At 43.9% G+C, this 15037-nt stretch overlaps 1 protein-coding gene across 3 annotated transcripts in view; it reads right to left on the reverse strand.

Moving 5' to 3' along the window:
* ETS1 (ETS proto-oncogene 1, transcription factor) overlaps nt 1-15037 on the reverse strand; it is a 130470-nt gene that overhangs the window by 75473 nt on the left and 39960 nt on the right. Inside the window, exon 1 of one of the 3 annotated variants that reach the window (XM_026681212.2) lies at nt 2061-2505. The exons of the other annotated variants lie outside the window; for them this stretch is intronic. Within the exon in view, the coding sequence (XP_026536997.1) occupies nt 2061-2142 (82 nt within the window). The 5' untranslated portion in view covers nt 2143-2505. Of the gene's footprint in view, nt 1-2060; nt 2506-15037 lie in introns of those variants that run through there. 3 annotated transcript variants of the gene reach the window in all.

The following is a 15037-nucleotide window of genomic DNA, read 5'->3' on the forward strand; positions in this document are numbered from 1 at the left end:
AGTATTTAACATTATTGATGGTCCCAACAGCATTGCAACATGCTCCTGAAATCATCTCCACAAGATAGCATCAAAGGGTGGACTCTTTTCTCTCTGCCCTTCCCTTTTCTTTCATCATAGTTTTCCCAGCCTTTCAGGCTGGGGGTGGGAGTTACAAACGATCTAGGAACTGTATTCTGCCATAATGATTTTTGAGGGGGGGGGAATAGCCGAGAGATATTTACTTGACCACAGAAAAAGGAAAACACCCTCAAGGGGTATTAAGCATTTATATCTTAAAGGGGAAAACTACCCAAATAAGACCTAATCATTAACAAAACTTATTTTCTTCCCAAGACAAACAAAACATTGTATTTTTGGCTTGAGTTAAGGCCCACTTAGAAAGGGGAGTAAATTTAGGAAGGTTCTTTTTTTTAGAGGCGTGTATATAAATGTTACATGAAAAAGGTTAAGAAAGTAATCAGAATTTTATCGTCCTTAGATCTCCCTTAAATCTCTGGAAGGATCCACATTCTCTAGATACCTCATGCATTACAGCTTCATCTTTTCTGGCAGAAAACTCAAAAAACAAGAGCTTGCCCTATTTAGAAGGGCCCAAAGAAATCGCTGACTTAAGGGCGCCCAAGCTACAATTCAACTTGGAGGAAGTCAATTCTACTGGATTCAAATGCGTTACTTTTGAGTAGACGACTCCTGCATACTACGCTATCAATGTCCCAAAGGTGTTTTTCAAAAGACAACTGGACTTTGTTTTTGTTTTTTCTTTGAAAGCGTTTCCCTTCTCATCCAAGAAGCTTCTTCAGCTCTGAACTGGAAACCTTCAGAATTGAAGAAGCTTCTTGGATGAGAAGGGAAAAACCTCTTCAAGGAAAAAAAAAGTCCAGTTGCCTTTTGAAAAGCACCATTGGGACAACCAGGATAGATCTGGAGGATTGAGAATCTCCATACACTATCAATGCAGTTCATGTTTGTTTGTTTTTTAATTGAGAATCTACTTTGAACATGTTTGCAACTCAAGGGACAACATTCAATGAAAGCACCGGCCTCATTTAATATAATCAGTTGTTAAAATGCTATCTCTTCTTGCATCGTTCCTCTGGGTTCTCCCTTTAGAAGGGGCTCCTGGCACCTCGAGTTTATGGTAGAGTAAGTCCAATAGGCAACTTTTCAGCGAAGAGCTATTTGCTGTAAGCCCACACAAACACCCCGGGCCAGATCTATAAGGTTTCTTCAAACCACATGCCTAAAATTGTATTACACCTCCGCACAGACAGAAACGCGGAGAGGGGGAAGAAAGGAGGGGAAAAGAGGTGGGAGGCGAGAGGAGTCAGGGAGAGATCAATCGACCCGATCGATCAATCAATAATGACGGAGGCCAGAGGGGGAAACATAAGGTCTGGAAGAGTAGGGTACAATTGTCAATAGGAGGCGCAGATATTATCTTACACACTCCAGGTTTCTGGAGGCAAGGAGGTCCCTGGATCCCCGACCCACATCCCACCCAATCGCCTCCTCTTTGACCTAATAGCAAGGAGCCGAGATGGGTGGAGAAGCGTCAGAAGCTGACTTGACACCACCGCGGTGATGCTTGCAGGACGTTCGGTCTCTCTCTCTCCATCATCTTTCTTCTTCTCCCCCCCAAAAAAAAAAAAAACTTCCCACGAATTTACAAATACAGTTCAAAGCTGGGGACCAAAACGGACCCTTCCCTGGTCAAGAAGCGAAAGGATCCAGGATTGAAGCCAGCATCCTCCCCAGGGAGGGGGGGGGGGAAGAGACAGCAAGGATTGGGGGAGGGGGGGTCCCCCCAGAGCCGCCGAAAGTCAGGAAAGAAAAGAGGAGTTTCTGAACGAAGGAGAGCAAAAAAGGAAAGGAAAGGAAGAAAAGGAAAAAAAAGAACGAAAAAGGAAATGGGCCACGGCTTGAACGGTCTGGGATGAAACTGACCCCCGAGGAGCCCGGAGGAGGGGATGGGCGGCGGCCGCGGCCGGCCGAGCCATTTGCCCCCTTTTTTTTTTGCCCGGCGATGTCCGGGAGGCGATGCGAGCGGTTTCACTCACCGGGGGATGGAAAGAGATCCACCTCCACCTTCTCGGCTTTGATGATGGTCAAGGTGGGCTTCGGGTCGCCCGCCGCCTTCATGGTGGAAGGGGTCGCCGGAGGGAGCCTGGAAGCCGGGGAAGGGGGGCTAGAGGGACCTCGGTTTGGGTGGGTGGGGGGGGGAGGAGGAGGGAAGCCTGGGCTCCCCCCTTGGACGGCGAGGCGCTTCTCCCGGGCGCAAAGTTGGCAGGAGACCCGGGCCGGCTGCCTGGGTTGGGTTGGTTCTTTGGGCAGCCCTTCGTTCGCTCGCTCGCTCGCTCGCCCGCTCTTCAGCGCGGCCCTGATGGGCTCCGGCCGCGGCTCTCGCTCCCTTCCGCGTTCCCTTTCCTCTTGCTAGGGCGTTTCTCCTCCGCAGCCGCTGCGAGCGTCTCCCCCCCCTCCTCCTCCTCCTCCTCCTCGCCCAGTAGCGGCTGCAAGGGAGGAATTGGGCTGCAGCGAAAGAGGAGGGAGGCGGTCTCCGCTCGGGGACAGCGGCCGGGGGTGGGTGGGTGGGTGGGAAAGGCTTCCTCCGCCCCAAACGGCTGGCTGGGACCAACCCAGCTGCTGCCGCTGGGTCCCGCTCTCCGTCCCTCCGCGCGCGCGCGCGCCCCCGGTTAGAAAGCAGGGCGCAGCGATGCCCTTCCACGTGGCGCCCTTTCTTCCCCGGGTTCCTTTCTCGCTCCGGGAGGGAAAACCAACGTGTGTCATCTGTGTGTGTGTGTGAAGAGTCACTGGGACCGTAGACAAAAGACCGCACCTTTGGGAAGCCCCCGGCGCCCCCGTCTTCATTGATCCGGGGTAAAGTCTACCCCGGATCCAGATGTTGAACGCTGCATCTGTATCCGCAAAGAGGGGCCGTTTTAATCGCCACCCGGACGGGTGAAATAAGATTGATTCTTCATTTATGAGCCTCTTAAGGTTCCTTCTGCCCGTTTTAGGGTCTCTCTCTCTCTCTCTCTCTCTCTCTCTCTCTCTCAGAAATGTGGGCACCCCCTTTGGAACCCACTGCAGGCGATCGATCCCGCGTGCCATCGATTTCACCTACGTTTTCCCTAGGTTTTTTGTTTGTTTTTTAAGTTGGAGGTATAATTTGACTAAATTACCATGTGAAAGTAGTGGTGGAGCCGAGCTGGCTAGCTCATCTTCCAAGGTTGTGAAATTGAGTTCAGCTTCCCTTTCTCAGGTAAACAAGCTCGCCCCCCACCCCCCTTGTTGGGTAAAACCTGCCCCCTCCCCTCCCCCAGGTCCAACTGTCCTTTGCACACACAAGGAAGTGCAATTAACCCCCTGACAGCTTTCCACACAGATCTCCAAGCAGCTCGGCTACTATGCAAACCACAAACTTTTTTCCCAGACAGGCTTTAGCCATTGGGTTGATTTAAAAAAACCATCACTTAATTGATACCCGCCAAAATGGCACAAAATGCCCCAAAATAAAATCAAATAATCAACTTCCCCCTGGAGCTCTTCATGGTGGCAGGATACCCCCTACTAAAAAAAAAAATTATCCCCGCAAGCAAGGAAGAGAGAAGCAGCAGCAAGTGTAAGGTCTGAATTTGCAGCTTCCAGATTTGGAATTCTCCTGCCTCTATTGTGTCTTCTCTTTGATGATGAGTTCTGCAGAACTTGGAAGCTTGCCCGTCCTTTCATGCTATTTTAGGATTAAAAAGTTTTTCCCAAGCTAGGGATTTTGGATTGGACCCTCTCCGCCTTAGGCCAATGTATCTGTGATTGCTTTTAGCATTTAAGTCACTTTTCAAGCCACTTCTCTCTCCCCCCCACAATCCTATCATGGGATTTAAAGCAGCATTAACCACATTCATGAACTCGGGTACTGATCCGCCTCAGTCTTTATTTTAGGATGGAAAATGCATTGTATTATTTTTAGAGACTGCCTTGCCACTCTCAAGCTTATCTTGGTGAGGCTGTTTTGTGAATAAAATTGGATTGATTGGTGCTTGTGATTTTTGGAGTTTCTGGGTTTTTAAACGTCACTGTGGTGAACCATTTCTAGGGGGTGTGCAAATCCACTCTTTGCAGGGGAAAAGGAGAATTTTCAGTATCCAATGGTCATTTGGATTTTTGCAGTCCAGGTATAATATGCCTAATTATATAATATGTCTTGGAAGGATGCAATGAGAAAGAAAAAGAGGCACTTATTACTACTTATAGAAAAAATAATAGTTAAAAAGAATTGAAATTCTCCCTTTGCATTGCTATTATTAATAGTGTGGGTGGATAAACTACAGTTAGATTCACACTTTAATACTTGAATTTAATAATTCAAGCCCTAAACCAAGGATCTAAAAATTATTATGATAGCATCTAAGAATGTAACCAATTCCAAGCAGGATAGGTTGGTTGGTTGTTTTGCAAAATCAGGGTGTTAGGGCCTAATAAATTCAATACTTCCAGTTATTGGAAGATAAAGATGCCTTTTAAGTATTACTCTGAGGGCTCCAATCAAAATTGGTATAATAATTATAATTATCTCATATGGGATTTTGTTGGCCAGTCAATAGGAAGATCTCAATTTTTGATTGTTGGCATCTTCCACAAAGAGTAACCAACCATCCATTCTAAAATCTAGTGATTCAAGTTCTTCATTGACAGTTATTTCAATGCATGTCATTTTATTATTGGGGGTGGAATGTGATTTTTTTTTAAAAAAAAAAAGTTGTTTTATTGTGTATCAGAAGGGGGAGAGGACAAATCTGAAGATGCTGGATTGTAGATTGTTTGTCTGCATAGTAATAATATTACTATTAATCTTCTCATTGTTCCTATCACCCATCTCCTCCCACTTGTGACTGTATGACTGTAACTTTGTCGCTTTTATTCATACAATTTATATTGACTATTTCATTGTATGACTTGGTTGCAGTGGTGGGATTCAATTTTTTTTACTACGGGTTCTGTGGGCATGGCTTGGTGGGCGTAGCAGGGGAAGGATACTGTAAAATCTCCAGTCAGAGGTGGTATTTGCTGGTTCTCTGAACTACTCAAAATCTCTGCTACCGGTTCTCCAGAACTGGTCAGAACCTGCTGAATACCACCTCTGGTTTGATTGCCTATTTGTACCCTATGACTATCATTAAGCGTTGTACCTTATTATTCTTGACAAATGTATCTTTTCTTTTTATGTACACCGAGAGCATATGCACCCAGACAAATTCCTTATGTGTCTAATCACACTTGGCCAATCAAGAATAAAGAAAGAATGAAGAATAGATTGTTTGAATGGGACTGGAATGATTTAGAATGATACAGCTAATGTATCTAATGACAAAGTTCCAGGTTCAAATCTTGATCAGTGAGAGTAAATAAGCATCAGTTTTACCAGTTAGCAAGCATAACTCTAATTGGATTCACACACTTACCATGTTCTACAGACCTAAAATTGCTCCCTGCTGAAAACTGAGCCTATACTTAGTTGAGATTACAGTGTGATTACAGTTTATGATAGTCCAGAGTGGTGACCCTTTGGGTTCACACAACAAAGTAAGACTGTAACCTCAATTAGAAGCAGTATGCAAGGTTAGAAACTTATCACCAAATTGTTGGAAATGTAATCAAGAACCAGGCACATATTATCATATGTGGTGGTCTTGTAAAAAAAACAAAGGAGTTTTGGTGAAAGATTCAGATGTGGTTGGAAGAGATGATTGGACAAAAAATAGAATACAAACCAGAACTATTTTTTACTAGGAATCACGAAAGAGAGATATGGTAAAGAGGTGACTTACCTAATATTACATATTATTACAGCAGCAGGAATGGTTTTTGCTCAAAAATGGAAAAATAGAGTCCCCGTGGAAGGTGTGAAGTGATAAAGAAAATACTGATTTGTGCAGAAATCGATAGACTGACTTTGGAATTGAAAAATAAAGGTGAGACAGAATAGCGTGAGATATGGAATGAATTCTATCAATGGTGGGAACAGAAAGGAGAGACCCAGAATAAAAACTAATCAGGATTTGTAGAATGGACAATTGAGGTTACGTATATAATTATAATTGAATATGATGGATAATATGACGTATATAAATAGCACAGAAGATAATATAAATGTATATACTGGATAAGTTAATTATATAATTGTATAAATGTACATAAGATATGTATCGTATACTTTAGTATGTATGGCAAAAATGACGCCAGGACAGTCACACTGTGTCCAATATTTTAATTTGTAACCAATTAATTTTTTTTTAAAAAAAAGAACCAGTATGCTTACTCATCAGCATATAATATTATAAGCGTTATGGAGAGAGGGAAATGCTATTGTGCATGTATGTGCTACCAGAGACGAGCTGAGTGAAAAAACACAGCTTCAGTCCTTGGGCAGTTTCTTTCAATCTAATCTAACTAATAAGGTTACCATGGGGAAAAAATAGGAGGGACCATATGCTACACAGCCTTTTTGAGAGCCATTTTCCCATGATAATCGCAGGTTTTTTTTTTAAAAAAAGGGGCAAATTCCTGTAAAGTGAGTGAATATTCTCTTTACTTGGCGTGGCATTTTGAAGGTACAAGAGTTATTAAGACAGGGGAATGGTGCACTGAGATTTTCATCTTGCATTTACTCAGTGTCTTAATTTTTGAAGCCCAAGGCAAGCTTTGTCTACTGGTGGGGATTCAGAAATAGCTTAGTTGGAAAGGAGAGGCAGTTGGTTCAACTTTTAAGTCTTTAAACCATTTTTTTTTTAAATATGAGGATGTAGCACCTGTAAGCATAAACATGCCTTTCTTGTGAAAATGACCTTTTAATATCTATTCAGGTATTTTCAGGAAGTCCTGTAAGAGCCAAACCTGAGACCTGCCTGATTGCATTTTTATCTGTGCAGTCATATTTTCCCTCTCCCCGAAATTAACAAGCCTTTCAGTAGAATCATGCACTATTTAGATCAGAAAAACAATGAAAGGGGAAAAGTGTAGGAGGGGACCCTCTCCTTCTGTTTTTCTGCTCTGATCCATGAAAAAGGGAAAGGGAGGGAGGGAGGGAGGGAGGGAGGGAGAAAAAGAAATAAAGAAAAGAAAAGAAAAAAAAGAAAGAAAGAAAGAAAGAAAGAAAGAAAGAAAGAAAGAAAGAAAGAAAGAAAGAAAGAAAGAAAGAAAGAAAGAAAGAAAGAAAGAAAGAAAAAAAGAAAGAGGGAGGGAGGGAGGGAGGGAGGGAAGAAGGAAGGAATGAAGGAAGGTAGGTGTCAGAGTTCCAAGTAACATACCCAGCTTCAGGGTTGATGGACAGATGGATGGATGGATGGATGGATGAATGGAAGGAAGGAAGGAAGGAAGGAAGGAAGGAAGAAAGAAAGAAAGAAAGAAAGAAAGAAAGAAAGAAAGAAAGAAAGAAAGAAAGAAAGAAAGAAAGAAAGAAAGAAAGAAAGAAAGGGTTCCTACGGGTTAGAAAGAGCTATTAAATGTTATTAACTATGTAAACCAGGCTTCATATATTCCTCTATCCAAAGATAAGATCTATCAGCGACTAGCTCATTCAAATCTACAATCTCTCCTTTGGGTCTTTCCCTGCTTTGTTTGTCTTTCTGTCTATCTAGTTAGCTATCTATCATCTCACCAAGTTGGCTGTAGCAGCATCATGTACCTAACCATAGTAGGAGCCCACCCAGGCAAGCGTCTGTCTTTCTGCTATACTTCCATGACATTGTCTTCAACTTAAATTCATACCATGAGTGAGATAAGCTTAAGTCATCTTTAGCTATACTATTGTAAATCTACCCCCCTTATTCTGATATTGTTGAAAGTCAAACCCGACGTCTGGTTGGATTTGTCACTGGGGATGGGGTGAGAAATCAGGTGACTTGGGAAGAGAAACAACCAAAGCCTTGACAATAAATTTCATGTTGGTACTCAAGAATAGGTGGAGAACATTTCTAATTAGCAACGGGGAAGGTATTTCATTCATATATCTACCAAGACATTGGGCCAATCTTTTTTTTAAAAAAAATATTGACCTAACACTGAGAATGTCTTGCTTCTTTCCCCTACTCTTTGCTTTTATTAATATACTTTCGTTGATGAAGAGATTTGGGGAAATAGATTTGTGTCCTGCAAAGGAGTCTTTGCTGTAAAATTTATACAATCTTCGATGATCAACAATAGCATTTTTTGTTCTTTCCCCACAAAAGTGTCTTGTAAAATGACACGGAAGATCAAACAATCAATTGTGTGGGCAGAATGAATAGATAAGTGGATTTTAGGGGGTGCATGAATATGGTTTGATTTCCCTGAAGTAGCGTTCTCCTTCTATCTTCCTATTCTGGGTTATTTAGGCTTCAGGTTGTATCCAAAATCAACGTTTTTGTTAAAAAAAACAACACCAAAGTTGAACCTCTAGATGAGGTGTGTCCAACCCTTGGCAACTTTAAGACTTGTGCACTTTAACTCCCAGAATGGCTGGCTAGCTGGAGAACTCTGGGAGTTGAAGTCCACTAATCATCCAAGATTATTAGGGAACTGGAGGTTAAAATATACAATGAACGGATGCAGGAACTGGGCATGGCTAGTCCAGTAAAGAGAAGGACCAGCGAAGACATGATAGCAGCCTTCCAATATTTGAGGGGCTGTTACAAACAAGGGGGGTCAACTATTTTCCAAGGCACCAGAAGGCCAGACAAGGAATAATGGATGGAAACTAATCAAGGAGAGATTCAACCAAGAAATAAGGAGAAATTTTCTGACAGTGAGAACAATCAACCGATGGAACAAAAGTTGCCTTTGGAAGTTGTGGGAGCTTCATCACTGGAAGCTTTCAAGAAGAGACTGGACTGCCATCTATCAAAAGTGGTGTAGGGTCTCCTACTTGGTCAGGGTGTTGGACTAGATGACCTACAAGGTCCCTTCAAACTCTGTTAATCTGTTAATCTTCAAGTTGCCAAGTTTGGGCATCCCTGCTGTAGATCATTCATGTCTGCTTCTTACCCCTATCTATCCATAAACATTTATCCTGGTATATAAAGTTTTCTGCTGACAACTGAGAAGCCTTCTTACACAATGTCACCCAGTTCACCAACACCAAAGTTACAACAGTGGTGAGATCTGTATCTGTATCATAGCAACACATAATACACATAGCTCTATAACCAAAAAGCCTTGGTTTAGACGTAAATATTTTATTGCTACTTAGATAAGTTGTTTTTTTTTTTTTAAAAAAAAAGTACCAAACCACAAACAGAAATTCACAGAAAGGAGAATATGACTCACAGAGACCCATTTACTGTCACCTCATACAAAAAATAAGCAGCATGGATGTCATTAAGCAATCTGCTAGCTGTCGTTCTCTTGTCAACAATATCTCGCCATTGTGCATTCCACTGCAAAGTCTGGGTTGTTTTTTTTAAATGAATTCTGTGGCCTATTACGCACAAACTTCTCTTTAGCCTTTTTTGGATGCAACAGTATAAGAATGAATAATACCAGACCGATCATTTTAAGCAGAATTTTGGGTGATCATTGGAAATCAGATCAATGTAAGGTGTTTTTTTTCAATGAAATCCTTCTAGGGATTCAACCAAAGGACACCACAACTAATGCCACACAAAAATATAGCATCTATGCTCATTGACCCTACAGGACGAATTTACTCTGGTTCTAAGTTTATGTCTTGTTCACCCACCATCTCGGGCTGAAAATCTTAAATGCAGGTATACCTTTACATCAGGGGTGGGCTTGAAAAATGTTAGCAAAGGGTTCTCTGCCCAGTTCTTGGATGGGCGTGGCCATGGTGGGTGTGACCTAGTTGGCCTCCTGTACCACACAGGTGGGTGGGGGTTGTTTTTGCCCTCCCTGGTCTCCGGAGGCTTTCCTTGAGCCTCCAGGAGGGTGAAAATGACCTCCCCGGGCTCCGGAGGCTCTCTGGAAGCCGGAAATAGGCCCATTTCCAGCCTTCCCGAACTTCTGGGAGGCCCGTTTTTCACCCTCCTCGAGCCTCCACGCATGCCCTGCATTTACCTGCATCCAAGAGGCTGCATGGGGACCCTTGGGAGGGGAGGGATGGGCAGGGCCAGGAATGGGATTTGGGAATTCTCCAAAGCGTGCAGAATCTTAGGGGATCCTGCAAATCCCCAGCAGCCCACCCCCGCTTAACATACAGTATGACGCAGACCTTCATAAATGTGTCTTAGATACATGCTGTTAGATGGGACTTTAGGGAAGTAGAACACTCCTCCTGTATTATTATTTTTTCCTACCAGTTAACACTTTCTGTGGTGGAAAAGAATTTGTCTTTTGACCTTTGCTGGAAGAAGAAAGTTAATTTGGGTGAAATTCTCATCAGTTCCTACATTGTTTCGAGATGAAGGAAAGGTGTGGATATATATTATTGCACCATCGTTTCTCTGGTCATTTGCAGCCATCCTGGGGTTCCACCCCTTTTACTAAAGGAAAATATCAGAGTGAAACTCCTGCCATGGAATTTTACCAGGCAGGAAAGTGGAAGCACCCCAGTGTGGTTTCAGAGCGATGGAAAAACGTACAACAAAAAAAGCATCAGCGGCAGCAGCCACCACAATGTCTTGTCAATTCCAACAACAGCACTGTCTGCAAGAGTGTTTGTATTTGTTGTGTGTGATGAAAACAGTATTTCACCATCACATGCAAATCCTCCCCTGTTTAATGCAAGCTTTATAATACTGCGCCCAGCTGCAAAAGTCTGCTAGAGAGGCGACTGCTACATTTCAATCTCAGTTTAATCAAAACTCCTTGTTGAAAATTATCTATTCTTTAGCCAAATAAATAGATGAACTTTGGATAGATCACTGCAACACAAAAGAAAGCGCATGATAATGATGGGGGGGGGGGATTTTTGTTATGAAAAAAATAAGATTGTTTGATCCTGGGCCTCTCTGATCAAACTGACCTTATCTCTAGATGACCACGGAACGGGCATTGCTTTTACTGTATTGTACAACCTGTGATGTTTTCCAGGCTGGTACTACAGAGTAAAATATATCAACTCCTTTTGTTACTATGAGCTTGCTCAGCATGTAAATATATTCAAAAGGTGGATGAACATTAATTTAGGAACTACTAATGTAACGAAGATGTACAGTAGGTGGTTTCGTATTGCAATGATAAGATGGTGACATTCTGTTCTGCTATTTCTGGAGGGAAGGGCACATCTGGGGATAACCCCCAAGTCCCCAACCCAAACTTCTCTTTCCCTTCAAGTTACTGATTCACCTCTTCTGCCCATAAGAGAAAAGCTCTTTGGGAAAGAACAGTGGGCAGTCTGATTCAAATACGTATGGAACATTGTTTTATGGGATCATCTCAAGATGAATCACTGGTTACTGTGGTTTCAACTGATGGTTTCGCTTTTTTTTTTTTTTTTTGCTTATTGGTCTATTTTTGTAAGCCACCAAACTCATGGGGATTGCAGAACATACAAATAGGGAAAGTAAGGAAAATAAGCAGGGGTGGCCTTCAAAATTTTTAGCAATGGGTTCTCTGCCCAGTTGCTGGGTGGGTGTGGCCATGGTGGGCGTGGCCTAATTGGCCTCCTGCATCATGGAGGGGGGGGCATTTTTGCCTTCCCCGGGCTCCAGAGGCTCTCCTTGAGTTTCCAGGAGGGCAAAAACAGCCTCCCTGGACTCTGGAGGCTCTCTGGAAGCCAAGAAACAGGCCCATGTCCAGCCTCCCCAAACTTCCATGAGGCTCCTTTTTCACCCTCCCCGAGCCTCTCCATGCGCCCTGCACTTACCTGCATACAAAATGGGCCATGTGGGGACTCCTGGGAGGGGCGGGGCGGGGCGGGGTGGGGTAAATGGAGCCAGCCAGGAGTGGGATTTGGGGGTTCTCTGAACTGCATAGATCTTAGCTAGGGGCTCTCCCTGCAAAACCCCAGCAGCCACCCCAGAAAATAAGGAATCTGGGTACAAGATTGTTAACTTGCATGCACACATGTGTGTGTGTGTGTGTGTGTGTGTGTGTGTGTGTGTGTACATGCATGTGCATAGCTAGTAGGTGGACAACTAGACAGAAAGATGATAGGTAGTTAGCTATGATAGAAGATAAAGATGATAGATGATTGGATGGATGGATGGGTAGATAGGTAGATATGATAGAGATAGATAAGATAGGTAGGTAGGTAGGTAGGTAGGTAGAGATAGGTAGAGATAGATAGATGATAGATGATAGATAGATAGATAGATAGATAGATAGATAGATAGATAGATAGATAGATAGACTGATTCAATTCACTGCAAAGTCCTCTTTGTTCAAGGTAATAGATTCTAATTTACTGTGCTAGCCCAGCATGGATTGAAACATATACTCTTTTTTTTTTTTACTTTTCAATCTAGGTTTGAAAGAGTGGCTAGCCCAGTCTCTCTGTCTATTATGTGCCTAAGTGAAGACTAGAACCTGGGTCTCTCTGCTCTCTCCAATACCTTGCTCACATTTCTCTTGGGCTGAGAAGGAGTGACCAGCCCAAAGTCATTTAACTACCTTCTATGCTTAAAGGGATTAGAACCTGGGTCTCTGCTCTTAGTCCTGCACTTTAACTACTTCAACACACTAATTGTGCCTCCCTTCCTTGTTTGCTTCCTTCCTCCCTTCCTTTCTACCTATCTATGTGCCTACCTACATTTCTCTTTCCTCCCTCCCTCCCTATCTACCAACTTTTCTCCTCTCTCCCTCCTTTCCTTCCTTCCACTTCTCATCCCTCTTCCTTCCCTCTCTTCCCTCTTCTAGCTCCTGTACATACAGTAGGCACCAAACACTAGTTCCTGCCTTTTATAATAAAGAAGTGTAAAAGCAGCAGCTGCTTGTGGGGAAGACTGATCGCGTTACAAGCTCAGAGAGACAGATGTGATTCAATTTTCAGAAGCCAATTATCTTGCCTTCCAATGGCTTCAACAAGTATTTGCACAGACCAGAGAGGCAGAGAACCGCAACAGAGAATGTGCTCTGTGATCAATACAGACAGAGAGAGAGAGAGGAGGGTTGTGTAGCCACCTGCGGCCTTTATGCTGTAATGACAATGCTGTCCAAATGCAGCTTTGGTCCCTGGAGTGTAAAAAGAGACCTGATCACACACACACACACACACCCCTGGTCTGCCGCAGTGCTCAGCAACCCAGGATGCACATCTTCCTCCCCCAGCAAACCACAAACGCCTGGAACAGAACCCAGAACCAAGGCTTTCCAACCCCCTGCCTCTTCAACAGCTGAACAGACAGCCCCAGTCGTTCTCTCCCCCACCCCCCCGCCCTCCCTCCCCAGAAAATGTTTCCCACGGAAATAACGGCCAAGAAGCACAGGCAGAGAACCCAAAGGGAAAGTAGGAGAAGCCAAAGGGGCAGGAAGGAACAAAGATCAACGTCGAGGAGGGGGACATTTCCATGATTTTCTCAGCGGACAAAACCCGGAGAATTGGGACAAAACGCTCGCTTTGGCATTGTTTGGATGAAGAGTGTTTCGTCTTCTCAGCTGGGAGCCGCTGCACCTGAGCTAAACGTTTGCCTTCTTTCTCAAGCCAGGCGCCAGAGGCTTTAGCAGCAGCCCAGGATGCAGGTAGTGTGCAACAGATATTCCTCTCCTTAATGTATTCCTCGGTACATTTTGTACAGTAGGGCCAGGGTTTAGTTTTACTTCCGAAGGAAACAATTTGTTGGGCTAATTATTCATGAGATGGAGCTCATGACTTATTTCACTTTTACCAGCCTGCCGGAGTAGAAAGTTGAGACTAAGTGAATTAGATTTTTATCTCGTCTTTATTATTTTATAAGGAACTCAAGATAATGATTTGCATCTAAAATTCCTTCCTCCTTCTATTTTTCTCACAACAACAACAATATGAGAGAGAGGGACTGGCCCGAAGTCACCCAGCCAGCTTTCATGCCCAAGGCGGGACTAGAACTCACCATCTCCTGGTGATTGGCCCAAAGTTCCCAGCCAGCTTTCATGCCCAAGGCGGGACTAGAACTCACCATCTCCTGGGGATTGGCCCAAAATTTCCAGCCAGCTTTCATGCCCAAGGCGGGACTACAACTCACCATCTCCTGGGGATTGGCCCAAAGTTTCCAGACGGCTTTCATGCCCAAGGCGGGACTAGAACTCACCATCTCCTGGTGATTGGCCCAAAGTTCCCAGTCAGCTTTCATGCCCAAGGCGGGACTAGAACTCACCACCTCCTGGTGATTGGCCCAAAGTTCCCAGCCAGCTTTCATGCCCAAGGCGGGACTAGAACTCACCACCTCCTGGGGATTGGCCCAAAGTTCCCAGCCAGCTTTCATGCCCAAGGCGGGACTAGAACTCACCATCTCCTGGGATTGGCCCAAAGTTCCCAGACAGCTTTCATGCCCAAGGCGGGACTAGAACTCACCATCTCCTGGTGATTGGCCCAAAGCTCCCAGCCAGCTTTCATGCCCAAGGCGGGACTAGAACTCACCATCTCCTGGTGAGTCTCCGGCTGGTTTTCAGGCTGAAGACATGATTCGAGGTCACTGTCTCCTGGTTTCCAGGCCAGCACCTTCATCAAACATGCCTAATTTGTGTGTGCATGTATCATCCAGACACAAAAGAAACCCATAATATGCAACAAATGCAGTGGTGGTATGCTATAGGTTTGTCCTGGTTCACGCGGACCGAGAGTAAAAATCACTACCACTTCAACTGAAAGGTTCCAAACAGCTGAGAGGAGGGGGGGGAAAAGCCTGGACAATCAGCTGAGAAAATAAAAGACCGAAAAGCACATGGTGGGGGGAGGAATTCCTAACTTTTCATTTCTTCATCCTTTCAGCTGATTGGCTTGTTAGTTGCACGCGCATTAGAGGTTCACGATCACCTACTGAACCAGTAGCGACTAAGGTAGGATTCCACTACTGGATAAATGTTTAACGTTCCAGAAACTCTGTCAAAATCCAAATGGTGTCCAACCTAAAGAAAATTGCACACTTCTACTTTAATCAATTAAATACATTCATTAACTATAGATTTC

The sequence above is a fragment of the Notechis scutatus genome, chromosome 7 (assembly GCF_049901735.1).
Source record: "Notechis scutatus isolate UNSWTSFEM ecotype Mainland chromosome 7, rNotScu1.2, whole genome shotgun sequence".
Taxonomy (NCBI): domain Eukaryota; kingdom Metazoa; phylum Chordata; class Lepidosauria; order Squamata; family Elapidae; genus Notechis; species Notechis scutatus.